General features: G+C 40.3%; 2 protein-coding genes across 2 annotated transcripts in view; one reads left to right on the forward strand and one right to left on the reverse strand.

The window, feature by feature from the left end:
* The window catches only part of MYLK3 (myosin light chain kinase 3), a 55,477-nt gene extending 46,116 nt beyond the window's left edge, over positions 1-9,361 (reverse strand). Inside the window, exon 1 of the mRNA XM_049787394.1 lies at positions 8,879-9,361. Within this exon, the coding sequence (XP_049643351.1) occupies positions 8,879-9,361 (483 nt within the window). The remainder of the gene's footprint in view (positions 1-8,878) is intronic.
* Positions 1-26,884, forward strand: part of GPT2 (glutamic--pyruvic transaminase 2) — a 690,974-nt gene that overhangs the window by 462,885 nt on the left and 201,205 nt on the right. The window lies entirely within an intron of this gene.

Raw genomic sequence — 26,884 nt, forward strand, 5'->3', positions numbered from 1 at the left:
CTTGACTTCTTCCTTTCCTATCTGGATTCCCTTGATATCCTTTTCTTGCCTAATCGCTATAGCAAGTACTTCCAGTGCTATGTTGAATAGGAGTGGTGAGAGAGGACAGCCTTGACTTGTGCCAGAATTTAGAGGAAAGGCTTTTAGTTTTTCTCCATTGAGGATAATATTTGCCACTGGCTTGTGGTAGATGGCTTTCACTATATTGAGAAAGGTTCCCTCCATTCCCATCTTGCTGAGAGTTTTGATCAAGAATGGGTGTTGGACCTTATCAAATGCTTTCTCTGCATCTATTGATATGATCATGTGGTTTTTATTTTTCTTGTTATTGATGTTGTGTATTATGTTGATAGATTTACGGATGTTAAACCAGCCTTGCATTCCTGGGATGAAACCTACTTGATCGTAGTGGATGATCTTCTTAACGAGGCATTGAATCCTATTTGCCAGGATTTTGTTGAGGATCTTTGCATCTGCATTCATCAGTGATATTGGTTTGTAATTTTCTTTTTTGGTAGCGTCTCTGTCTGGTTTAGGTATCAAGGTGATGTTGGCTTCATAAAAGCTATTTGGAAGTGTTTCTGTTTGTTCAATTTCATGAAAGAGTCTTGCCAAGATTGGCAGTAGTTCCTCTTGGAAAGTTTGATAGAATTCATTAGTGAATCCATCTGGACCTGGGCTTTTGTTTTTCGGCAGACATTTGATTACTGTTTTAATTTCATCAGTGGTGATGGGGGTGTTTAGATATGCTACATCCTCTTCCTTCAACCGTGGAAGATTATAAGAGTCCAAGAATTTATCCATTTCTTCCAGGTTCTCATTTTTAGTGGCGTAGAGTTTTTCAAAGTAGTTTCTGATTACCCTTTGAATCCTTGTCATATCAGTAGTGATCTCTCCTTTTTCATTCCTGATACGAGTTATCAAGTTTCTCTCTCTCTCTTTCTTTGTTAGGTTTGCCAGTGGTCTATCAATCTTGTTTATTTTTTCAAAGAACCAACTTCTGCTTTCGTTGATCTTTCGGATTGTTTTTTGAGTTTCCACTTCGTTGATTTCTGCTCTCAGCTTTGTTATTTCCTTCTGTCTTCCTATTCTTGGGTCCTTTTGTTGAGCATTTTCTAGTTCTATTAGCTGTGTCATTAAGCTACTCAGGTAAGCTCCTTCTTCCTTCCTGATGTGGGCTTGCAAAGCTATAAATTTTCCTCTCAGTACTGCTTTTGCTGTGTCCCATAAGTTCTGATAGTTTGTGTCTTTATTGTCATTTGTTTCCAGGAACCTTTTGATTTCCTCCTTGATTTCATCTCGGACCCACTGGTTATTGAGCATGAGGCTGTTTAACTTCCAGGTGTTAAAGTGTTTCTTCTGAGTTCCTTTGGAGTTCACAAATAATTTCAGAGCCTTGTGGTCAGCGAAGGTAGTCTGCAAAATTTCTATCCTCTTGATCTTATGGAGGTATGTTTTATGTGCCAGCATGTAGTCTATCCTGGAGAATGTCCCATGTACATTGGAGAAGAATGTGTATCCAGGTTTCTGGGGATGGAGTGTCCTATATATATCCACTAGGCCTCTTTCTTCCATTTCTCTCCTCAGGTCTAGTATATTCTTGTTGGGTTTCAGTCTGGTTGACCTATCCAGTGTTGACAAAGCCGTGTTGAGGTCCCCCACAATTATTGTGTTGTTGTTGATATTATTTTTCAGATTTGTCAATAGTTGTATTAAATATTTTGCTGGCTCCTCATTCGGTGCATATATGTTTAGGAGAGTGAATTCTTCCTGCTCTACGTACCCCTTGATTAATATAAAATGTCCATCTTTGTCCCTTACAACCTTCCTGAGTATAAAGTTTGCATTATCTGATATTAGTATGGCCACTCCAGCTTTTTTATGGGTGTTGTTTGCTTGGATAATTTTTCTCCAGCCTTTTATTTTGAGTCTATGTTTGTTCTGACTATTCAGGTGCGTTTCTTGTAGGCAGCAGAAGGTTGGATTGAGTTTTTTGATCCATTTAGCCACTCTGTGTCTCTTAACTGGTGCATTTAGTCCATTGTCGTTGAGAGAAAGAATTGTCCTGTGATTTAACGCCATCTTTATTTCGAAATTTGGTGTGTCTTTTGGGTAGTCTTGTCTTAGATTAGGTCTTTCAGTTTTTCTCTTAAGACTGGTTTTGTGTCTGTGAAGTTTCTGAGCTGTTTTTTGTCTGTGAAACCATGTATTCTTCCGTCAAACTGGAAAGTGAGTTTTGCTGGGTATAGTATTCTGGGTGAAGCATTCATTTCATTCAGTCTTGTCACAATATCCCACCACTGCTTTCTGGCATTGAGTGTTTCTGGTGACAGGTCTGCTGTAAATCTCAGGGAAGCTTGCTTGAACGTGATTTCCCCTTTTGATCTTGCTGTTTTCAGAATTCTGTCTCTATCTGTGGGATTTGTCATTGTGACTAGGATGTGTCTTGGGGTGGTTTTTCTGGGGTCTCTTTTGGTTGGTACTCTTCGGGCATGCCGGATTTGATCACATATATTCTTTAGCTCTGGAAGTTTCTCTTTAATGATGTTCTTGACCGTTGATTTTTCCTGGAAATTTTCTTCCTGGGTCTCTGGGACTCCAGTGATTCTTAAGTTGTTTCTGTTGATCTTATCATAGACTTCTATTTTCATCTGTTCCCATTCTTTGACTAATTTTTCCATTGTCTGCTCATTTGCTTTAAGTTTTTTGTCCAATCTCTCCTGCTGTATGGAATTGTTATGTATCTCATCTTCCACAGCACCAAGTCTATTCTCAGCTTCTGATACCCTGTCCCAGAGCTTATCCATTTTGTCATTCACTTCGTTTACTGACTTTTTCAGTCCTGTTAGTTGACATGTTATTTCAGTTTGGAGTTTTGTGATTTCTGTCTTCATATTTTCTTGGTTCTTATTAGTGTTCTGTTCAACTCGATCCATGGTTTCTTGGAGTCCGTTGAGCATCTTCCATATTGCTAGTCTAAAGTCCTTATCTGAGAGTTTGATTAGTTGGTGGGTCATTATCTGGTCCTCAGAATTGTCATCTTCATTCTCTATGTCTGATGCTGGCCTGCGTTGTTTCCCCATTGTCACACTTGTATTGTGGGTTTTTCTACGTGTTGTGGTGGTATTCATTGTCTATATGATGCAGGCAGCACACTCCTCTGGCTCCTCCCTTTCTGGATGGGCTGACTTGCCTCTAAGGGAGGGGAGTCCTTCGTGGATGAAGCCTCACACTGGGTCAAATCTTAGGCCCGAGCATGCAACAGAGAAGACAGTCTGGAGAGAAATGTTTGCTTCTGTGATATAGTGCCGTTCTTAGTGTGATTTTTTCCTTCTTGTTGCAATGGAGTTCTTTCCTTAGAAAGAGTGCACGGCTGCGTAGCGAAGCGGAGCAGCTGTGCTCCGCTGGAGCCTCTTTTTGCCCCACTCTCAAGAGTTTCACGCAAGAGGACAGTAGACAGACATAGACAGGTCACACTCACAGTTTTTCACAGTTGGGCCCCACTGGGCCGGTGTACCTTCGCGGATTTTCCCTGCCTGGTGTCACACACAGGGAGCCGGCTTTTGCAAAGCTTTGCCGGTTTTCATGCTCTGTAGTCCCTCCCTGAAAATGGCGTCTGGGCGAGCGAGGTTTCTGGAGCCTCTTTTTGCCCCACTCGCAAGAGTTTCACGCAAGAGGACAGTAGACAGACATAGACAGGTCACACTCACAATTTTTCACAGTTGGGCCCCACTGGGCCAGTGTACTTTCGCGGATTTTCCCCGCCTGGTGTCACACACCAGGTTGGCTACATTTAAGGCATTTACTCTACCCACTGCACTATTGGGGATGGTTTTGGGCCACAGCTGCAGTGTTTAACTCAATTTACCTGGGGGCCGCAGGAGCCAAAGTCGAGGTGATCCTTGAGTGCAAAGTCAGTAGTAAGCTTTGAACATTGGGGTGTGACCCAAACAACTAAAACAAAACAAAACAACAAAAAAAAAGATTCCTCTAAGGCAGGACCACAAAATGTTGTACAGAGGGCCGTTTGCGGCAATATTTTATCCTTTTTTTTGTTGTTGGGCCACACCTGGTGACACTCAGGGATTACTCCTGGCTATGCGCTCAGAAATCGCTCCTGGCTTGGTGGACCACATGGGACACCAGGGAATTGAACCTCTGTCTGTCCTAGGTTAGCATGTGCAAGACAGATGCCCTACTGTGTCAGCCACTACCCTGGCTTCCAGTTTAATTTTTTTAATCAACTAAGTAAGACCCCAAAGTATAGTGAGGAGAAAAAACACAATTAAGTGGAGGTAGAGAAAGACAAATATGAAATGACAGGATCCAGGAGCCAAAGGGACTCAGATGCATTGGTGGTGTTAAAAAAGGACAGGACTAAACATCCAAGCCACAGAGTAAACAACTATGAAGTCATGAGACCCCAACTTTAACAACCAAAATTAAAAACAGACCTCTATTGATGGCAGGTTGGGGTGGAATGTGGTGGCATGGATGGACTCTAGGAACACTGGTGATGGGATTGGTGCTGAAACATTGTATGTCTAAAACCAAACTATGAATAACTTTGTAAATTGCAATGGCTTGAATAAAAAGTTCAAAAACATAAATAAGGGCCCGGAGAAATAGCATAGCGGCATTTGCCTTGCAAGCAGCCAATCCAGGACCAAAGGTGGTTGGTTCGAATCCCGGTGTCCCGTATGGTCCCCTGTGCCTGCCAGGAGCTGTTTCTGAGCAGACAGCCAGGAGTAACCCCTGAGCACCGCCGGGTGTGACCCAAAAACAAAAACAAAAAAACAACAACAAAAAACCCATAAATAAATAAAAAATTTAAATAAAATAAATTAGTTAGCTTTAAAGGGCATTTAGTCAATTGCTTTATTTAGATATTGACTCAACCTGTTTTTAAAAGGCATAAAAGCATAAGGCTATCAGAGAAAGTTAAACACCGAACATTTTTATATTTACTTAATATTTAAATTTTAGATATGATAATTCTATTATAATTATAGTTATTTAGTTATTTAATCTTTATCTTATTTACATGTTTGTTGGCTTGGGAGGCAGAGTTGATATACTTAAAGAATACTTTTAACTGTCTGCTTGAAATAGCTCCCCAGTGGTGGTTGGGGGGAATCAGGTGGTGCTTGGATCAAACACAGGTCTGCTTCATGCAAAACAAGCACTCAGTCTATTTAGGTGGTCTCAAAGACAAATATTTTTTAGTTTTACATGCTGAAATGTTTACATATATGGATGAATTTGTGCAATGTCTAGATTAAGACCTGCATAATTAAGAGCAAAATATGTTATCAGGATAGAGGAAAAACTTTAGCCTACAGTTATAAACTCATAAGATTTGTTATATTAATCTCTAGTTTGATAAATGTTTTAAATTTTAAAAGAATCTGGACAGTAATATTTCACTTTTCAATGACTAAATATACAAATATTCAAAAACTGTGAAGTAGACAAATAGGAGTGAGAGAGTGCCTGGAAATGAGTTCTGGGAAGTAATAAAACCAAAATGCCAAGGTATGTTTTAATAAAGTTAATCTGGAGACACACTGACCATAGTCAGTACCATGTTAGCTCATCAGCTAGCTACATAGATTTATTTTATTGCTGAAAAAGAAGTAAATCTATCTATGAAAAATCATAGATACACTGGTCTTGCATCTGAAAACTGGGCCACTCTCAGGAATGGCCAAGTTCCCATATTGTCAAAGCCTCAGCAGTTGCACATACAATCAACAATTGCTATCACACCAATGGCCTATCTTCCCTACTTTACTACTGATCTTTACAAAGACAGCAAACCAACCAAAACTCAGGTATACGGGTATTAGAACTGAGAACTCTACAGTCTTCTTGGAGCGAATACAAGCAGCCTCTCCTGCCTTCCTGTAATCCTTACAGAAATCCTGACATTTTAAGAAATTCTGAGAGCTGCAGACATGTCACACAGCCACCACCATGAACTTGGAATTTCTGGAATGTGCGGCCACATACATAGCTGTGTGACACCTCCGAATTTTTTAATACTGATCATTTGGCAGGAATACCAAATTAGATATCAAGGTATCACAGAAGTCACCTAAGTAACAAACAAGACTAATAACAGAATGATCAACTAGCAACAAACAGTTTAGTAACAGCTTCAGAAAATGACTTAACGCCAGTGCAAGATATAATAAATTTCACAAATTTTCAGTTGCTGAAGTTTTACTTATTTTATTTATTTATTTTAGTAATTCATTACCACTTAGCTGTAAATGAGCAATATAAAGTATATTATTTCATGCTTCCAAGCAGGCAGGCTTGGGTCTGTCTGGGTGAGAATGCAGAGACAATGATGAAAGGAATGTTATACCAGTGGTAGGATTATTGTCGAAACATGAAATGCCAGAAATAAGTGTACTATGAGCAACTACGTAATAACCACAATGTTTCAATAAAGTAATAAGAGTGTAAAAAAAAAGTAATTCTGTCACTAATCCTAAAGTGGCCCAAGAGCATTAAGATCAGGTCTACTTTGTAGACATCAGAACTGAGGTCTGACAAGAATCTGACACCAGAGAAGACTGAAAGTCCCTTTAGAGAGAAGCTCCAGAAGGAACAAAAGGTTGTGATAAGAACATGAAAATGGCCCACCCAAAATTCCAAGCTCTTCCCCTCGATAATATCCTAGCAATGGACTCTTATCTACATACAAGGCTCCACATAGGGGAAGTTTGGGAGAAAACCTATAAAAATAACTTTACAAAGGAAAGCATGCACTTCCTCATTCTGGCAGTGAAGGGGCTCTGGAGGAGTCCACATTCTCTTTTTAACATATTCTGTGTGTGTGTGTGTGTGTGTTGTGTTGTGTGAGAGAGTATATATGTGGCTCATGCTCCCTATGTGTCTCTCTTCTTTCTTGTAATTTCTAAATATAACTGCTTTTCATCACTCTTAATCTTCTACTGAAATTCTTTTCAGTAAAGGAATGTGATAAACCTGGAAGACTGTGTAGGAATTAGAAATGATTTTTCCTTTCCACATAAGAGCATTTCTTTGTTCCAGCCCAAGTTTCATGGCTCCTGAGAAATTGTGAAACAGGGTCCATTTCCCACATAGGAAAGAATAATGGGGTTCAGATGTAGTTTGATGAGCAACTTGTAGGACTGGTGAGACATAAGGTGAAATGTAAGCACCTTGCAAGTAATCATATATCATAGATATAATCAGTCTAAACTTCACTAGAAACTTCCTCAGTTGACCAAAATAGAGAAAGATCTAGTAGACTCCCCTCTGGAGGCCACCACCTCTCTTTTCATTTCACATAAGTTACACACAACAACTGGTTTTGTTGGCTTTGTTGGCTAACTTGAGGACGATACACATTTTCACATATTATTATCTTTGAACATAAATTTTGCATTATCCACAGAACTTTATCATTTGGCTTAACACTACCATTTCATACAAATAATTGTATCATACAAACAACTTTACATTTATATAGATGCTCAATACATCATTATTAATATTACTAAAAATGAGAATATAAATAAGCATTTCTATGGCAATGATAAACAAACTAGGACACATCCCCAAATGCAACTTGAGGAGACAAGACCAGGGAATCATCCTATGCTACATAAAACAATGCCCAAAGTGAATAATATTTAAGTTAAAAAGATACATAGGTACATGGATAAATACATAGATAAGCATTTTACAAAGCAGGGGTATGCGTGAGTTTGTAGCTAAAAGCATACTATCTGGAAGGTATAACTGCAAACTGACAGCTCTGGTTCACTGGGGAGGAGAGTTCAGAAGTTGAAGTAGAAAGAGCACATTCTTTAAGCCATTTTAATGCTTTTTACCAACTGCATGTATGAAATTAATTCTTTTCTTTTTAAAGTTGATATTGATTATCAGTGGTCAGAGCAAAAGGTTAGATTTCCTCTTCAGGTCAATCTCTCAAAAGAGACACAGAAAATAGGGGAAAAAAGTGATGGTGACATGCTTAGAGAAGCCACAGGGCTTCAGGGTGAACATCTGTAGGGAATCAGAGAAGGCACCCCTAATTGTACCTGAAAATCCCAGTGGCTGACATGATAGAGCCCAGATCCTAGAGACTCAACTATCTATGTCCCAAAACTGGCTCAGGGATCTGAAATGGTGGCTCCAGGCAGTCTGAGTGTTGCTAAGTGGCTGGTCTTTTGCTGTTCCCAAAAAGTGTGACTTTACACACCTCACACACAAGCACCCCCACCCCAGTCAAGGTTCCATTGGACACCATTCCACATTTGATTATGCAATCCTTGGAAACAGTCACTCCCAGAAATGCCACACTCCACCCCCGGCCTCCGACTCCACCTGACCTGTGTACCCTGTGGATTACTTTCAACACTCCTCTCCCCACTGGCAGCTGCTCACTCTGCCCACTCTGCTCTAGGACAGGAAGGATTTGGGTTTCTGAATGGGGGTTATTAGGACAAATTATGCTCTCCATTAGTCTCCTATATAAAAGAAAACGGGCAGAAAAAGAAGATATGGGATGTAAAGGGAACCCATCAATCATTTTCTCTCTATAGGCCCATCTATGTCCCACTTCCAGGTGACCCTGCACCACCCCAAACCTCACAGAACTGTCCAGGGAACGGCCCTCTCCCTTTTCCAAGGAGAGAAGTCAGTTGTTCTGTCTGGTAATCCTTTATAATTTCCTCTCCCCACTTTTCCCATCAACAGGTCACACAGGAGGCACAAGAAGGGACAAACATCCTGTAGCTCTCCTAAAACTAGCTCTCTGGCTAATCATCCCACCAAAACCCCTCAATCTCACTTCTAGTCAGAAGGGCACCAGGCAGGGAAGCAGGAAGCAACCAACCTCTGTATGGCCACCAGTGGCTGGACAGCTTTTCCTCCAGGGGACAGTCCCTTGCAAGATGAGATCCACCACTTTTGAGTTCTGGAACACAGCCCCCACCAAGGCTATAGCTTTGTCCATGGCCACCATCATCCTGAAGAGGGCTTCAAGCATGGCACCATGTTGGGCAGCATCCTTTTGCACAGCCTTTACCAGCTCCAGGACCTCTGGCCACCCGACCTGCTGAGCAGCAGTTGCAGATGTGGGGTCAATCTCCACTGGACCCAGACCTTGAGAAGTCTCTAGCCGGTGCAAGCCTTGTTCCAGGTGGCCCATGCTTTTGTATATATACTGTAGTTTCTCTGTGGCATCTTCTTGAAAATGCAAGAGCTTGTCAACCTTCTCATTCAGCATGTTGAGCTTTTTGTCCATAGAGGTTAAGCAGGCCTTTCCCAATGTTGGTAGGACTCGAGGCCCCGCACTCTCTTTGGGGACTCCTGACATCCTAAGGCAGGTTTAACAAGGGTGAGGAAATGAAAGAGCTGTCGTTTCCTGGTTTTCACTAGGATGGTGGAACTAGATGTTCATTGTTCTCAGCAGTTAATGGCCTCACCACGAAGTGCCAATTCACACAGATGGCTGTGTTGTTCAGAGAACCCAGAGAACCAGGCTTTCTGAGCATTTGCCTTTTCTTATCTCCTACTCTGTCATGGGCCATGAGTGACAGGCTGGATTTGGCCCAGGACCTTTTCCTTGGGGCCCCTTTGACATCATAGCAGCATTTAACATTCCTCTATGAGAGGCTGCTGATGGGGAAGTATTTTAAGACTCTTCCAATGATAGGCAGTAGCTTATATAGCTGAAGCTAAAGTTAGAAGAAAAAAATCCTTCAGGTAAAGTTCCTGAAAGCTGTATTCTACCAGGGGGTCTCAGGAATCCTAGGGCAAAGAAGTTCAAAGCAAATTAGCTTTGATGGTATCCCACCAGCCATTCAATTCACAAGAAAAAAAAAAGAGAGGGCCAAGGAAATTGTTTAAAGGGCTAAAGCACATGTATTACAAGCAGAAAGCTTGAGTTAGATATCCAACACAGCATAGTCCCCAGAGTACCCCATAAGCACTGAGATGGGAGTAGCTACTCACTACCCTCAGGGATGAATCCAAAACAAAAAGTGATAGGGGGTCAGATAGTACAGCAGGTAGAATGTTTCCTTGCATGTAGTCCATCCAGGTTCAATTACCATATGGTACCCTGAGCCCCTCCAGGAGCACAGAGCCAGGAATAAGCCTTCAACACTGTGGCCCCCAAACTAAAATAAATAAATTTGAGGGCCATGAATGTGGTTCTTGTGTTCATTTGCTTTCTCAGTATGAAATTCCAGTTTTCTCATAGCAGCATATTGCTTTGGCTCCAGACATTACCACCACCATCACCACCCCATAACAACAAAAAAATAAATTATGAGAATGTGACAATCTTTTCCATGATGAACATTTTGAGGCTTTGCATATAAAAGAAATTTGGTCTCTCTACTTTGCTGATATCCCAGACATGTGTTTGTCCTCCCTGTTCCTCTCCTCATAAGGCCCTCAGTCACTTGTACATATAAAAATAGAAGTCAGGGACAACAGTCTAAGCCACTTAACTAGTGTCATCCCATAGGCCCTGTTTCTCAGAGAGCTCTCTGAGCAACAGTGGCAAGAACCCCCCTTCTCCCCCCAAATTGACTGCAGGTACTGGACAATCAATTTCTCTATAAAATCAGATGTACTAGGAACAAAACCTTCCGGCAGCTTCTAAATATTCTAACTTCAGAAATCTGTGGTTCTAGGGGCTGGAGAAATAGTACATGGCTGACCTGAATTTGATCCCTGGCATCTTATATGGTCCCTCAAGCAATGCAAGGAGTAATTCCCAAAATGTAGAGCCAAAGTGTTGATGGTGTGACCCACAACAAAAAGTTGTGGTTCTAATAACATTTTTAATAGAATTATCAATAAATAAAGCATTAAAAAAGCTCAGACTGTCACTGAAATGAGACAAATGAAAGTGCCCAGGGACCCAGAGGCTAGAGACCTAGAGAGCTATGACTGGCACCTTCTACCCAGAAACTTCAGCAGAGATGGAGGGAAAGCAAGGCTCAGAGGGGATCTGTCCAAGGTCACCTCCCAAAGCACAATCTGTTAAGTTAGAGTCAGTTCAGTTAAAGGATAGTTAGAGTCACTGAGGGTGGCAGGTGTTAGTGTCCCCCTAGAATCCCCACTTTTGAATCAAAGCAAAATAAACTTTGACTGGAGTCAATATGAAATCCAAACTATAATAATTAAACTTTAAAGCATGACTTTTAAGGAAGTAGAATTGAGGCCACAGTGAAAGTACTGGTAAGGATCTTGCATTGCACTCCCTGGAATCTCATACAGATGCAAGGAGTGATTCCTGAATGCAGAGCTAGGAGTAACCCCTGAACATAGCCAGGCATGACCCAAAACCCAAAAAGAGAAAAAGAAAAACAGGAGGAGGACTTGGAAGTTCACTTGGAGGTGGATTTGAAGGTAAGAATACTAATAGAGCGACACTGACACTGGTGGTGGGATTGGAGTTGGAATATTGTAAGCCTGAAACTCTATTATAAACAGTTTCGTAAATTGCAATGCTTAAATTAAAAAAAAATTAAGAGATCACAGGATAAAGGCACTTAAAACCTTTTAAGTGTGATCTGATGTTAATTAATCTTGTTATAATATTTGACTTCAACTCTGAATGTAAAGAAAATACAGGATGAATAAATGCATAAATGATGACAAATGTAAAAAAGAAAAGCTTCAAGTAACAGTAACTTCTATTTATACCCAAAGCTAAAGGATTGAGACTGTCTGTCCTCCACCCTGTCAAGGCAGGGAAGGACTCTATGGAGAAAAGGACCAATGTAGAGTATGGTATAAAAATCTGGATGGAGCTGTAGAGTAACTCTAGAGATGTTTACCTCTCACACAGCCAATTCAGATTTGATCCTCAGCACCACTTATGGTCTACAAGAACCTCCAGGAGTAAGCCCTGAACACAGTGCCAAAAGTAAGCCCTGAGCATAAACTGGTGTAGCCCCAAAACAAACAAAAATATAAAAGAGCCAAGGAGATATCTCAAAAGGCTGGAGCACATGCTGTGAATGCTGAAGTATCACATTAGAACCCCCAGACTCATTCTAGGAGTAATTCCTGAATATCACCAGATGTGGCCTCCAAGCATTGCTGCTACTACTACTACTACTACTACTACTACTACTACTACTACTACTACTACTACTACTACTACCAACAACAACAACAACAATAATAAAATATGCATAGAAAATTGTTACAGTTTCTGCTACCAAACTAGCAGATTTAATCTCTGTGTCTGTTGATTATTATGTAAAGTTGTGGACCAGTTAAACTCTGAATCTAAACTTCCTGGTTTAAGCATGAGGGATACAATAGACATGTGGCATGGAGGCATCAAATAGGTTCTTTGGGACTATTTATGCTCTCCTAAAACAGTACATTCCATACAGTAGCTTCTTAAATGTTACTCAGTTAGGTATGAGACAAGCATTTTCTTAGACTTAAGGGAGAAAAAGGAATTAGAGATTCAAAAATATCAGACATCTACTTTCATTCTAATGTCTAAATTAGAGCTTCTGGTTGTTTTTTGTAGTGATAACACCAATTAAGAAAACACTTCATTAAACAAAAGAAGAATTCTCTTTATAGTGAGAGTAAGGCAAAGAATTCAAGAGGAGACCTAAATCTCTGCAGGAAATTCCTAGGACAAGAGACAAAGTGAATGAAGAGGTGATTAGAGACACATCTCAGGACATGGTTAAGAAACTTAGATGTTTTGTTTTGGGGGAAAACTCCAAGGCACATGTTCAGGAAACCCAAAATTGGCTATTCAGAGATTCTGTGTATTTCAAACAAGGTGTCTCAGCACATCACAGATAAGGGGCTTTTTCTAAAAAATCAAAACACCAATGACAGTTTTCTAAGATATGAAACACCTCTCTTGAGAAAAAAGTGTGCTTTTCTACTTTACACAAAAGTGTTGTTTGGAGGCCAGACACATGACTTAGAAGTAAAATAATTACCTTTCATGTATAAGGCCCTGGCATCATTACAAAAAAAAATGTACTATTTAGGATGGTTGCACACCCAAAATGTATTTATGTTTTGGAATGTAGCTTTCCTCATCAATTGTTATAGTATATAATAACCACAGGTTGTTTTTAGTATTCCTGCAAGTAAAATGGCTCCTTGCCTATATCAGGTACATAGAAACTGTGGAAATTAGCACTAACCTCCTTCCCTCTTCCCTTTCACCCCAGTCTGTTCTTGGTGCCAGCCCAATGCCAGGTCAATCTCCTTGTGAATTTCCAGTCGCTTTGTAAAGAGTAGGGAGGAAGAGAAAGGTGTGTTCATCTTCTGCAGCACCTGGCTGTGCCTATGCCATACGTGCAGAAAGTAAAAACTCACTCTTCATGAAACTGAGCATACTCAGGAAATGTGAAATAAAACCTCAGAACACTTCAGAGGGCTCAACACAGACAAATACAGGGGCAGCTGTCCACCACAGCCTTTATTGAAAAGAGCTGAGCTGATCACCCCTAGACTTTTCTCATCAACCAAAGCATTCTGCTGACTAAATGTCCTAGTACTAGAGACCCAAGTCTAAGAAACAAGTGTAACCATTGCTCCTTACTCCTGTGACCTTGACTTTGTTCCTGGCTAGTCCATCAAAGCACAAAAGCTACTCTTACCGCAGTGATCTGGGTGAAATCTGTCACACGTTGCTGGCCCCTGGTGCTGGTTCTACGCAGTGCTGAAGTGGGGCACAGCGTCCCCATCTTGTGGCCACAGAAGCTGTGCCAACTCAGTGTTTATTCTGCCTAAAGATGCCCAGCTGCATGAAAGGCTGAGGAGTAAGCTGGCCAGTGAGGTTGATTTCTCCAGCACTCAGTCTCCACAGAGATAAGCCTGGCATTTTTGCTTATCTCTGACCCTGCCCCAGGCTCCACAGGCATCCAGAGGCTTCACTTGGTTATCTGCTCTGCTGGACAGTATCTCTCATCCCAGGGGCCTACTTCCTGCATCACTTAGAGGAGTGTCCAGTTGTGAAACAAACACTACTGGGTTGAAAGGGGCAATTAGGGAAAGAAGGAGTCTAGAGAATAACTCCTGGGCAATGGTTATACAGATATGCAGAGAGAAAATCTTGCTTTCAGGCTACCCCTAGGACAAAAGAAAGTCCTGAAGAGCAGCAGAATGATTTGGAGGTTCTGCTTCTATTCAGTGCAACTATTTGTAACCTGGCTGGAATCCTGGTTAATTATCTCCAGGTAGGAGAATCCAGTTAACTTGCCAAGTAAAACTACTCAGAAAGCAATGAACTAGCTACAAACATGTTTGCAACTATGGTGCTTAAATAAAGATATTATTAGGGGGAAAAAAGTAATGAACATGTACATAGTTTCAAATACTGCTGAGAAGAAGTTGGTGGGCCACAGCTTCTGAATTAGGAGCTCAACTCCAACTCTCAGAGAAGAGGCTACATGCTTTTGATATTAGCTCACTATTTACTTTTCTGACTATACACAGAGATTGTATTAAGTATGACAATGTTTTATTTGATCTCACTTGAACCCTATTGGAGAGATTATTATTTATCATTCCTGTTTCTCTAGGGGAAAGTTCTAGAGAATCTTTGCCTACAGCCACACAGTCAGAAAGTTTTGGAGTAGGAATTCCAACCCTCGGCTGGTAATTCATACCATCCCTTCTTGGAGAAACCAGAGCAAACTCAGAGGCAGTGCATGAAGCCCAGAAGTGAAAAGGAATTTTCTAAAGGTCACAAAACAATTCAATGGCAAAGACAGAACCAGATGCAAAATTGTTGCTCTGAAAGTAGTAGGGAACTCCCTCTACTTGTGTGAAAGAAAGGGAGAGAAATTGATCTATGCCTACAAAGGCTCAGATCTGACAGTCATCTGAGGAAACAAGATCAGGAAGCAGAAATCCCAACTACAATATTAGTTAATTAATCTTTTATAGAAGTATGTCTAGAACTTTTCTCATCTTAGTTGACTAAAAAGGTAGAAAATCAACAACCACAACCCAACTAACCCAGAAAATGTGCTTAGGAATAAAAGCAAAAGTTGAGGGATATGGCTTAGTGGTAAAGCACCTGCCAGAGGGTGTGAGTTCCATCCCCAGTACAGCCCCCCATGCCCAGAGTGTGACAGAGGCAGCACTGCCATTTGTGACTCCTGGGACCACAACAAAATGTGTGATCTTTGGAGAATTACAAGTGTGAAAACACCAAAATTAAGTGTGTAGGCCCTAGCACACCAAAATATGAAATAAAGGTAGGGGTACCCAGGGGTTCCTAGCAGGTGACTCAGTTGGAAAATTACCTGCAAGGCAGGAGGCAGAAAATTTGATCTATAATACCTTTCCACAGACTAAATGTGATTCCAGTGGCACTACTGTTTGTGCTCTCAGGTGCCACAACAAAAATGTGTTATCTCTAGTGTACTATAGACCATACACCCACGTGGATGCAAACATACTTAACACACTTAAAATTTGTGGGCCTTGGGAGCTAGATAGATAGTACAGCAGTTAGGGCACTTGCTTTGCATGAGGCTAACCTGAATTCTATCCCCAGTATCCCACAGAGTCTCCCAAGCACCCTGCCAGGAGTGATACCTGAGTGTAGAGGCAGGAGTAATCCCTAGTATGCTCACCCTCCCCAAAGCACTGCACTGCAACCAAAATGTGTACAGGCACCATTAGAAATGTGTGACTCTAGCAATCATCAGCATCAATTTTGTGTATCTACCAGTCATTGTAATAACAAAAAAGGGGGCAATAAATAACCCTAAAACAAATTTGTCTCTGATTAAGCATGAGGATAAACAAACAAAAAAATGAAGCAGAGATATTTAGACCCAAAGCAGTAAGGTCTGCTACAACAATTCAACATTAAAATTAGTGTCTAACAATGAAGAAAATTATTACCTTAGTACTGGGTTCGCCTTAGTGTGTATGAGTATTCATACAGTATGTATTCAACAGATTTGTCTTAGTCAACTTCTGTTAGCATGAAAAAAAATAAAAAAGGAAGAGGGAATGAATGAACACAGGATTGGCATGGATATGTGGGCCTGAGAACTCATCTACGCTGCAGCTAAAATCAGCCAGTGTTTATTGTGTTTGAGATAGATGCTGTTGCCAAAACACAGGAACACTAAGGAAGTAGAATGACATCTGAGAGTACAAGTCTTTGAAAATCCTTTTCCAAGTGTTGACTAAAATTTCTGAGGCCATCATTCCATGCCATAATTGTCAACAGCAAAAGAAAGAGCTCTAGCACTATATCAGAGATTCAAAGGATCTGATGTTCTTCCCAGGTCCAGAATCAATAAGTAAATACAACTTCAAAGGAAAGTCACATATCAGCAGGAACATACATTAGAATTCCATTTTTAAAAAAATATTGGGGAAGTTTGAAGAGATATACAGTAATTAAGGCAAGTACTTGCCTTGTAATTGGTCATCAAGATTCAATTCCTGGCACTATATATGACCTCCAAGTACCACCATAAATGATTCCTGAGCACAGATCTAGAAATAAGCCCTGAGAACAGCCAGCTGTGGATCCAAAACAAATAAAATATTTGGAGGTCCAAAAAGATAGCACAAAGAACTATGAATGCTTCCCATGTAAAAGCCCTAGTTTGATTTTTGGCATTACCTGGCCCACCCCCACACCACCAGGAGCAATCTCAAGCATCACTGAGTGTGAACAAAAGCAAAAACAAAATAATAATAGTAAAATAATATATTATCATATACAATATAATTAGTATGATTAAGTATGCATGAGAATTGAAGATCCTTATTTTCTATATTTTGCTTAATAATATTTTAATAGTTTAAGTGTATATTATTTGTGCTATTAAGCAAGTTTGTTTTGTTTTGTTTGGGGCCACACACAGCAGTGTTCAGGGGTTACTCCAGGATCTGCTCTCAGGAACAATTTCCAGCAGGGTTCAGGGGACATTATGGGATGCTGTGGGTATCAAACCCAGGTCAGCCACATGTAAGACAAATTCCCTACTATAGGGGCCGGTGAGGTAAGGTGTCTGCCTTGCAAGCACTAGCCAAGGAAGAACCGTGGCGCGGTTCGATCCCCCGGCATCCCATATGGTCCCCCCAAGCCAGGGCAATTTCTTAGCGCTTGGCCAGGAGTGACCCCTGAGCATCAAATGGGTGTGGCCCGAAAAACAAAAACAAAAAAAAAATCCCTCTTATAGCTCCGGTCCGAGATTATTTTTTTCTAATAGTAACCATTCACCTGGACCCACAGGAATTATTCTAGACAGATAATATGAACCAGAGAGGATAGATCCCCGAGGAACCTAGCTGACAGAAAACAACATTCAATAAACTTACAGTGAGATCTGAGGTCAATTGCTTAAATGAAGCAGCAGAAAACATATGTAGATATACATATATATATCTATATGTTATAAATAAAACAGACTTAGAATAACAAAACAGTGAACCCCAGGGTTAAGCATGATTTTTTTTTTGTTCTGAGTGGTTTTTTTTAAAGTGTTGTTTTTTAAAATAGATTGTTCTCCCCTTTAGTTGGGAACAAAAGTTCCAGATTCAATATGCAACTCAATAACCATATGGAAGAATAAATTTTGGCAAGCTTTAAGCAAAATTGGCAAACATTTGAAAATTCTCAATTTCAGCATTCTTAAATGATTTAAGCTCTCATAAGTATTACTAATCACAGCAATATGTTTGAAAACAGTTTTGAAGTCTGAATTATACATACAAGTTCTCCAAACCTGTACAAGATTAAAGACAAACCCATGCACCTATAGTTGTTTTTGATTGATTTTTACTCTTTTTCATACTATGAATTTGTTTTCTGGAGCATCTATATATCATAATTTACTTGCTGAAAACACAAACATTCAGTAAATTTATCATCTGCACTTACATACCACCTTCTATCCATGGATCCCAAGAAGTCTTTCAGAAATAGTTTTCACAAGTTCCCAATGAGATGAGTAAATATTGTTAACTCCATCTATTTCCAAATAAATTTAAATACAGGGACAGCTAAACATCTAGTCAACAGATATAATCCGAAACAAAATCCATACCAGTCTCCCTCTAGTTTCCCTTTCTCCCTTTCTCTCCTTACTGCCCCTCTGAGCTTTCTTGTTGGTCTTACTTTAAATCAAGCAAGCAGACCATTGTTTCCCTGGTGATGGAGGTGGCATTCTATTTCTTGCCTTGAATCTGGTCCAGGTTCCAAATGCATTTCATTTAGTCACAAATGCATCAGCTGTGTGAGAGTGGGGACAGCTTGGCTCCTTGGCAACCTAAGTGGTGTGTGTCAGCCGGCCTGAACCTGCTTGGAAGCCACCCCAGTCCATGCCTCTTGCTAACTCTTCCACTAACCCACAAGGTACAAGGAAGGCAATGTTTCTCAAAGTTAGGGAAAGAACTAAAAACATCTCAAAGGCAAACTCACTGACCTTATCCAGTCTTGCCTAGAGGAAAAGGCAATGCTTAGACATCAGGGCCCTAAATTCCTGAACTGTTCAGTATCAAATACAGAAAAGTAAAATAATTGCTGGGACATCCACCAAGTAAGTTACTACCTGAAAAGTAATATAATAGCTTCACTCTGAAAAAATTTGGAGGGGAGATTAATCTTGAGTTCTTTACCATTTGGTCAATAGATATTGTCACTTTTAATTGGTTTCCATTTCTACTTTCTTGAGAAGTAATGTGCATCTTTGAACTAGATGCTGAGTGTGTTACTCTTCCTTTCTATGGTATGCTCCCACACCCTATTCATATTCTCATCAGAGTTTATTAGTAAGAGCAATACATAATCTCTAGTTTTTATTTACCTCATGCCTTCTATCCTTCCATGGATATCACATTTATTCCTTTAATATTTGAGGCACAGGCTATTGATATCATCACTTTACAAATCCTCTAGGAAACAGGTTTAGGAGGTCACTGAGTCATTATATTTCTTGGGATTGTCATAACAAATTACAACAAATCTAATTACTTTAACAATAAAATTTTTTTCTCTCACAGTTCTAGCAGCCCAATTCTAAAGCCACAAAGTCAAACTCAGATGTTATCAGGTCTATATTTCTGCTGGAAGCTCTAGGAGAAAATCTGTTTCTTGTACTATTTGTTTTCTGTTCTAGCAGCATTTTGGTAGTATCTTGTAGTATTCTGGTAATATTTGGCATTTCTTGGTTTTGGGGGATCATCACAGTAGTCTCAGGCTCCACTGTTTCATGACCTAGATTAGTTACAGTTTCAGAGTCCTTTTCCACATATAAAGTAACATCCACAAATACAGGACCTCAAATATGAATATCTAAGGAGGTGAGGAGAGTCCATACGTGTCTGGTGTATGTTCCTTTCATCAGAGAGCACTGCTCTTAGGTTCTCTTTTTTGTATGCTTCTGAGCATCATTGGTTATAGGATAAAAAGGAGGCACAGAGTTCAGGCTTCAGCAGACCTCTGTCTAAAAAAGTTCTGCCACTTATTTATGTGACATCAATGTGACATCAGCAAGTAATTTAAACTCTCTGATCCTAACCTGTGGGATTATTTTAAGGATTAAATGAGAACCAACATGACAACTAGCAGACAATAGTGTCTACAAATAGTTTTGTGCTTGGTGAACAGTAGCTACTGTTTTTTGTTTTTAGTTTTTTTGTGTTTTTTTTTTGTTTGTTTTTTTAACCAACATCCCAGAAGGAATCCAGTGAGCACCACCTATTTTTTTTTATTTCTATTTTTGATTTTGTTTTGTTTTTGTTTTTGTTTTTTGGGTCACACCCAGTGGTGCTCAAGAGTTACTCCTGGCTCTGTGCTTATAATTGCTACTGGCAGGCATGGGGGACTATATGCAATGCCAGTATTTGAATCACCTTCTGTCCTAGATTGGCTGCGTGCAAGGCAAACACCCTACCAGTGTGCTATCTCTTTGGCCCCTGTTTTGTTTTGAAGTCATACCCAGTGATGCTCAGGAGTTGGTCCTGGATCTGCACTCAGGAATTACTCTTGGCAGTGCTCAGGGATTAAATCCAGGTCATCTATGTGCTGGGCAAGCACCACAATACTGTGCCCCCGAGTACCAGGCTTCTAGAAATGAAGAAGTTTGTAAATCATTCCACCACAGAACCAAGAAAAGCCAACACTAAAACCAAGAAGAATTGAATTCTTAAAAACCTTTAGGTGGCAGAATTGGTTATATGAAGATTTTCTGCTTTCAAAAGTGGGAAATGTAACATTTTTTACAGGGCCTGTGTGACTATGGCTTCCAGAATGCTTACCTCTGTTGTCAAAATTTTTGTGCATTGTTATAAATAGGGCTAATCTATAAATTAATAACTATATTGCTCTTGAAATTAAACTGATTGCATTTTAAAAATCTATAACAAAAGAGTCATTAATCAACTTTGAGACTAAATTTGTTTATAATATAATATAATATAATAATATGTTTTTTTAAAGAGGATTTTTTTTATTTTAATTATGACAACAAAGATGCAAAAAAAGAGGACAGGGTAAAGTTACAGTGGAAGCCCAATCACCCATAAACAGAATTCTCGGTAATCCCATCGATGATATCCCAGCCTTGAACTTTCAGCCAAAGAACATTAAGAAAAACAAAACTGAACCCATGTACAATACAATTACTTTGTCCCTCAAATCCCCAGTTGTAGTACATACTATTTCTTAGCAGCACACAATATAATCTAAAGACATTAGACTTATGTAACTCCTTAAACATTGAGGGCAAAGTACATTTCTCTAGTTCCATGCACATGCTTACTAGTTTAAGTTAACCTCAAAAGTTTTAGTGGGTTGTTTTTCTTAAGGATTGGAGTCAAGGGAACATAGTAAAAAACGGTATTAAAGTGGCATTTGTTTGCATAGGCCCACCAAAACATAAGGGACATGGAAAGACAAATTATGGTCTAAATACAAGGAGACCCTACCCCTGAAGTTTCCTGGCACAGGACTGACTCTAGGCTCCAGGCAAACTAGTTTGTCCAATTCAAGTCATCGTCTGTAGTGGCAATTCACCTCCATTCCTCACATAGTCTCTGTTGTTGGTATCATGCTTCTGTATTAAAGATCCTGGAGTCTGCATATCCCATATTGCAGTCAGGATGGTGCAGAGCATCCTCTCGTTTCACCTCACACTTAAGGGGCACTAGAGAGAACCATGTCCTGTAGAGCAGGTCATTGTTGTTGTCAAGTCTTCTCAGTGTAAACGGAAGTCTCTTTTTAGGAGGTCGATGTCAGACCCTTGGTAGTGTCTTTCCTGGTAGAGGACTGCTTCCAGCTGTTGCTATAAAAGACCTTGGATGTTTCATAGATAGCTTGCCTGGTTCCGGCATGAATGGAGGATGCCCATTCTTCTGAGGCCTGTGCCAGGTCAAATAATATGTTATAGTAAGTTTGGAGAACAAATTTGGGGTTGAGAAAGCAGGTATCAGAATAAAAAATTAAGGGGCCAGAGAGATAGCATGGAGGTAAATCATTTGCCTTGCATGTAGGTCAGTGGTTCAAGATCTTCCTTCACAGTTCCAGGAAGGATTCTTCTCTGAGTGCTTCCTCCAACACAGTCTTTGTAGTCAGGTTACAGTACTTAAAGATAATAGTGAAGGCACCTGGAGAGATAGCACAGCGGCGTTTGCCTTGGAATCAGCCAATCCAGGACCAAAGGTGGTTGGTTCGAATCCCGGTGTCCCATATGGTCCCTCGTGCCTGCCAGGAGCTATTTTTGAGCAGACAGCCAGGAGTAACCCCTGAGCGCTGCCAGGTGTGACTCAAAAACCAAAAAAAAAAAAAAAAAAAAAAAAAGATAATAGTGAAGCACTTAACCTAAGTTGAAATTCTAATGTTCTAGGGCTGGAGAGATAGCATGGAGGTAAGGCATTTGCCTTGCATTCAGAAAGTCGGGGGCTCAAATTCCGGCATCCCATATGGTCTCCTGAGCCTGCCAGGAGCGATTTCTGAGCATAGAGCCAGGAGTAACCCCTGAGCACTGCCGATGTGACCCAAACCCGCCCCCCCCCCCAAAAAAAAAAAAGAAAAGAAAAGAAATTATAATGTTCTGAAGCATCTCTTGATTACATCTGACCATTTTTCAGTGAGACAGGTCATTCTTAGATGTCCTCCAAATTTCCTAGGCTCGTCCGTTTTTATGTTTTCCTTATCATATCAAGAATGCCCAGGCTAGGCTAAAGTATTGATATGAAGGTCGAGTCTAATGACCAGGAAAATGGCTTTAGATTTCTCATCATTTGTAGCAGTGTCCTGGTAGGAGGAAGTCTCTCCCAAAAGACTCCATGACTTTTCTCAAAGCTGAGAATGATTAAAGCCTAAGTCAAGTCAAGAGGGCCTCCTGCAACCAGAAAATATTGAGTTCTCAACCCAAAAGTATAATATCTCCTCTTAAAAGTTAATATTTTTCTATTTTAATGCACCCATGCAAAAAATTTTTTCCACAGAATTTTATTAGGGCCTAAGGGGAAAAATAATAACATGACAAACAATACCAATAACCTAATTCTACAAGTAACACAAACCCCAAGGGTATTATCTATACTATTTTCTAAGAAATCCTTACTAGCAAATCTAAATTAAATAACTGCTTAGTAAAATATACAATAAAAGATATACATATTAAAGAATTACACTTAAGCAATAAACAAAAGATTTATACATATTCCTTATAAGTGATAAGAAAATGTCTAAAGAGTATGTAAATTCTGGGTCAATAACATAGTCTTGTGGAGCCTGAGAAAATGGTTCACAGCAGTCACAGGTCTGGAGATGTCCTAAAGCTGAGGATCTCTTCCAAACTGAAACTAGTCATGAACAAAAGTATTAACGCAGGGGTCTCAAACTCAATTTACCTGGGGCTTGCAGGAGGCAAAGTCGGGGTGAGGCAGGGCCGCATAAGGGATTTCGCTTACCGAATATTCGCAATAAAAAATCGCATTAGTAAGGAAAAAAATCGCAAAAAATCGCATTAAACATTTGCATACCCTGAACGGAACTGCTCGGGGTATGCGAATGTTTAATTTGATTTTTTTCTTACTAATGCGATTTTTATTGTGATTATTCGATAAGCGAATAATCGCGAATACTGCGATATTTGAAGGCCGGCCGTGGGCCATAAAATGTTGTACGGAGGGCTGCAAACGGGAGTTTGAGACCCCGTCTTAAGGTGAAGTTGTAAAAGAGGCAATTTCTGAGAACCTATCAGCAATATCCATATGATTGCGGAGAATGACTCACAACCCAATGACTTGAGCAACTCAGACAGCATCTGCAACCAGAGTGATGATATCCTGTAAGACAAGTCACTGAAGAGGACCATGAGCATTTCCCAAACCAGCGGTGCCGCCCGATCCCCACTCTCCATTCAGTGGAGAGTTTGCAGTGGTAACATCATCTTCTTCCCATTATGGAAACAGAAGTCAAGCTTGAGGTGGTATTTCCCACCAGCATCCTATTTGAAAGGGGTTAAAGAGAAGTTAAATAACTGAAGGTGAAAAGTTAAATAACTGAAGGTGAAAAGGTGAAAAGGGGAGATTTAAATAAAATAAAAGGCTGAGATACCACATAAACAGACATTGTAAACAGAACCAAACAGCACTGAGGGAGACACCTCAGCACCACTGGAATTAAAGAGAGATGGCCACCACACTCACACCCAGCACACACATAAATGGGCAAAAGAATTGAGTCAAAAGCTGCACCTGGAAAACTGATCCAGGTGAAATGAATCAAAGTGCTTTTAAATATAAAACCAGCATGTCAGGCATTTTATATTTTCCTGTTTCTTGGAGTACTTGATGTTGATGGAGTGGAACTTTGCTGAAAATAAAAGCTTCAAGGTCTAGATTGAGCACAGAACATTTCCAAAACAATAATAATTTTCAAGTTTAAACTAGGTAATATTGTCAATGAGCACTGTAGAAGGAATCTATAACTCGAAGTATTATAGTACTTACAATACTTATAGTATTATATGTTTTGAATAATAAGGTTCCTTTCTTGAAAGTCCTGGAAACAAAGTTGATGTAATAAAAACCCAGCAAGAATCAGAAGTAAATTGTAAATAACATACTCAATGACTGAGTATTGTAGTATGAATCCAGGGAATTCAAATGTATTATCCAAGGGTCTCTGTGGAGAAATACATGAAATCAGACAAGCAGGTATAATCAAATGAAAATATTAATTTAAAGTAGTTATTATAGTTAATTATGATAATATCATAATGAGCACTGCATGAGAAATCCAAAATAGAGGGACTACAGAGCATGAAAACCGGCAAGACTTTGCAAATGCCGGCTCCCTGTGTGTGACACCAGGTGGGGAAACCCCACGAAAGTACACCGGCCCAGTGGGGCCCAACTGTGAAAAACTGTGAGTTTGACCTGTATATGTCTGTCTAATGTTCTCTTGCGTGAAACTCTTGCGAGTGGGGCAAAAAGAGGCTCCAGAAACCTCGCACGCCCAGACGCCATTTTCAGGGAGGGACAACAGAGCATGAAAACCGGCAAGACTTTGCAAAAGCTGGCTCCCTGTGTGTGACACCAGGCGGGGAAAACCCACGAAAGTACACCGGCCCAGTGGGGCCCAACTGTGAAAAACTGTGAGTTTGACCTGTATATGTCTGTCTACTGTTCTCTTGCGTGAAACTCTTGCGAGTGGGGCAAAAAGAGGCTCCAGAAACCTCGCTCGCCCAGACGCCATTTTCAGGGAGGGACAACAGAGCATGAAAACCGGCAAGACTTTGCAAAAGCTGGCTCCTTGTGTGTGACACCAGGCGGGGAAAACCCACGAAAGTACACCGGCCCAGTGGGGCCCAACTGTGAAAAACTGTGAGTTTGACCTGTATATGTCTGTCTACTGTCCTCTTGCGTGAAACTCTTGCGAGTGGGGCAAAAAGAGGCTCCAGCGGAGCATGGCCGCTCCGCTTCGCTACGCGGCCGTGCACTCTTTCTAAGGAAAAACACCATTGCAACAAGAAGGAAAAATGACACTAAGAACGGTGCTATATCACAGAAGCAAACATTTCTCTCCAGACTGTCTTCTCTGTTGCATGCTCGGGCCTAAGATTTGACCCAGTGTGAGGCTTCATCCACGGAGGACTCCCCTCCCTTAGAGGCAAGTCAGCCCATCCAGAAAGGGAGGAGCCAGAGGAGTGTGCTGCCTGCATCATATAGACAATGAATACCACCACAACACGTAGAAAAACCCACAATACAAGTGTGACAATGGGGAAACAACGCAGGCCAGCATCAGACATAGAGAATGAAGATGACAATTCTGAGGACCAGATAATGACCCACCAACTAATCAACCTCTCAGATAAGGACTTTAGACTAGCAATAAGGAAGATGCTCAACGGACTCCAAGAAACCATGGATCGAGTTGAACAGAACACTAATAAGAACCAAGAAAATATGAAGACAGAAATCACAAAACTCCAAACTGAAATAACATGTCAACTAACAGGACTGAAAAAGTCAGTAAACGAAGTGAATGACAAAATGGATAAGCTCTGGGACAGGGTATCAGAAGCTGAGAATAGACTTGGTGCTGTGGAAGATGAGATACATAACAATTCCATACAGCAGGAGAGATTGGACAAAAAACATAAAGCAAATGAGCAGACAATGGAAAAATTAGTCAAAGAATGGGAACAGATGAAAATAGAAGTCTATGATAAGATCAACAGAAACAACTTAAGAATCACTGGAGTCCCAGAGACCCAGGAAGAGAATTTCCAGGAAGAATCAACGGTCAAGAACATCATTAAAGAGAAACTTCCAGAGCTAAAGAATATATGTGATCAAATCCTGCATGCCCGAAGAGTACCAACCAAAAGAGACCCCAGAAAAACCACCCCAAGACACATCCTAGTCACAATGACAAATCCCACAGATAGAGACAGAATTCTGAAAACAGCAAGATCAAAAGGGGAAATCACGTTCAAGCAAGCTTCCCTGAGATTTACAGCAGACCTGTCACCAGAAACACTCAATGCCAGAAAGCAGTGGTGGGATACTGTGACAAGACTGAATGAAATGAATGCTTCACCCAGAATACTATACCCAGCAAAACTCACTTTCTGGTTTGACGGAAGAATACATGGTTTCACAGACAAAAAATAGCTCAGAAACTTCACAGACACAAAATCAGTCTTTTTTTTATTTCTTTTTTTTATTTTAATTATGACAACAAAGATGTAAAGAAGAGGACAGGGTAAAGTTACAGTGGAAGCCCAATCACCCATAAACAGAATTCTCGGTAGTCCCATCGATGATATCCCAGCCTTGAACTTTCAGCCAAAGAGCATTAATAAAAACAAAACTGAACCCATGTACAATACAATTTCTTGTCCCTCAAATCCCCAGTTGTAGTACATACTATTTCTTAGCAGCACACAATATAATCTAAAGACATTATACTTATGTAGCTCCTTACACATTGAGGGCAAAGTACATTTCTCTAGTTCCATGTACATACAAACTAGTTTAAGTTAACCTCGAAAGTCTTAGTGGCTTGTTTTTCTTAAGAATTAGAGTCAAGGGAACATAGTAAAAAATGGTATTAAAGTGGCATTTGTTTGCATAGGCCCATCAAAACATAAGGGACATGGAAAGACAAATTATGGACTAAATACAAGGAGACCCTAACCCTGAAGTTCCTGGCACAGGACTGACTCTAGGCTCCAGGCGAATTAGTTTGTCCAATTCGAGTCATCGTCTGTAGTGGCAATACACCTTCATTCCTCACATAGTCTCTGTTGTTGGTATCATGCTTCTGTATTAAAGATCCTGGAGTCTGCATATCCCATATTGCAGTCAGGATGGTGCATAGCTTCCTCTCGTTTCA

Source organism: Suncus etruscus, chromosome 14 (genome assembly GCF_024139225.1).
Source record: "Suncus etruscus isolate mSunEtr1 chromosome 14, mSunEtr1.pri.cur, whole genome shotgun sequence".
In the NCBI taxonomy this organism is placed as follows: Eukaryota; Metazoa; Chordata; class Mammalia; order Eulipotyphla; family Soricidae; genus Suncus; species Suncus etruscus.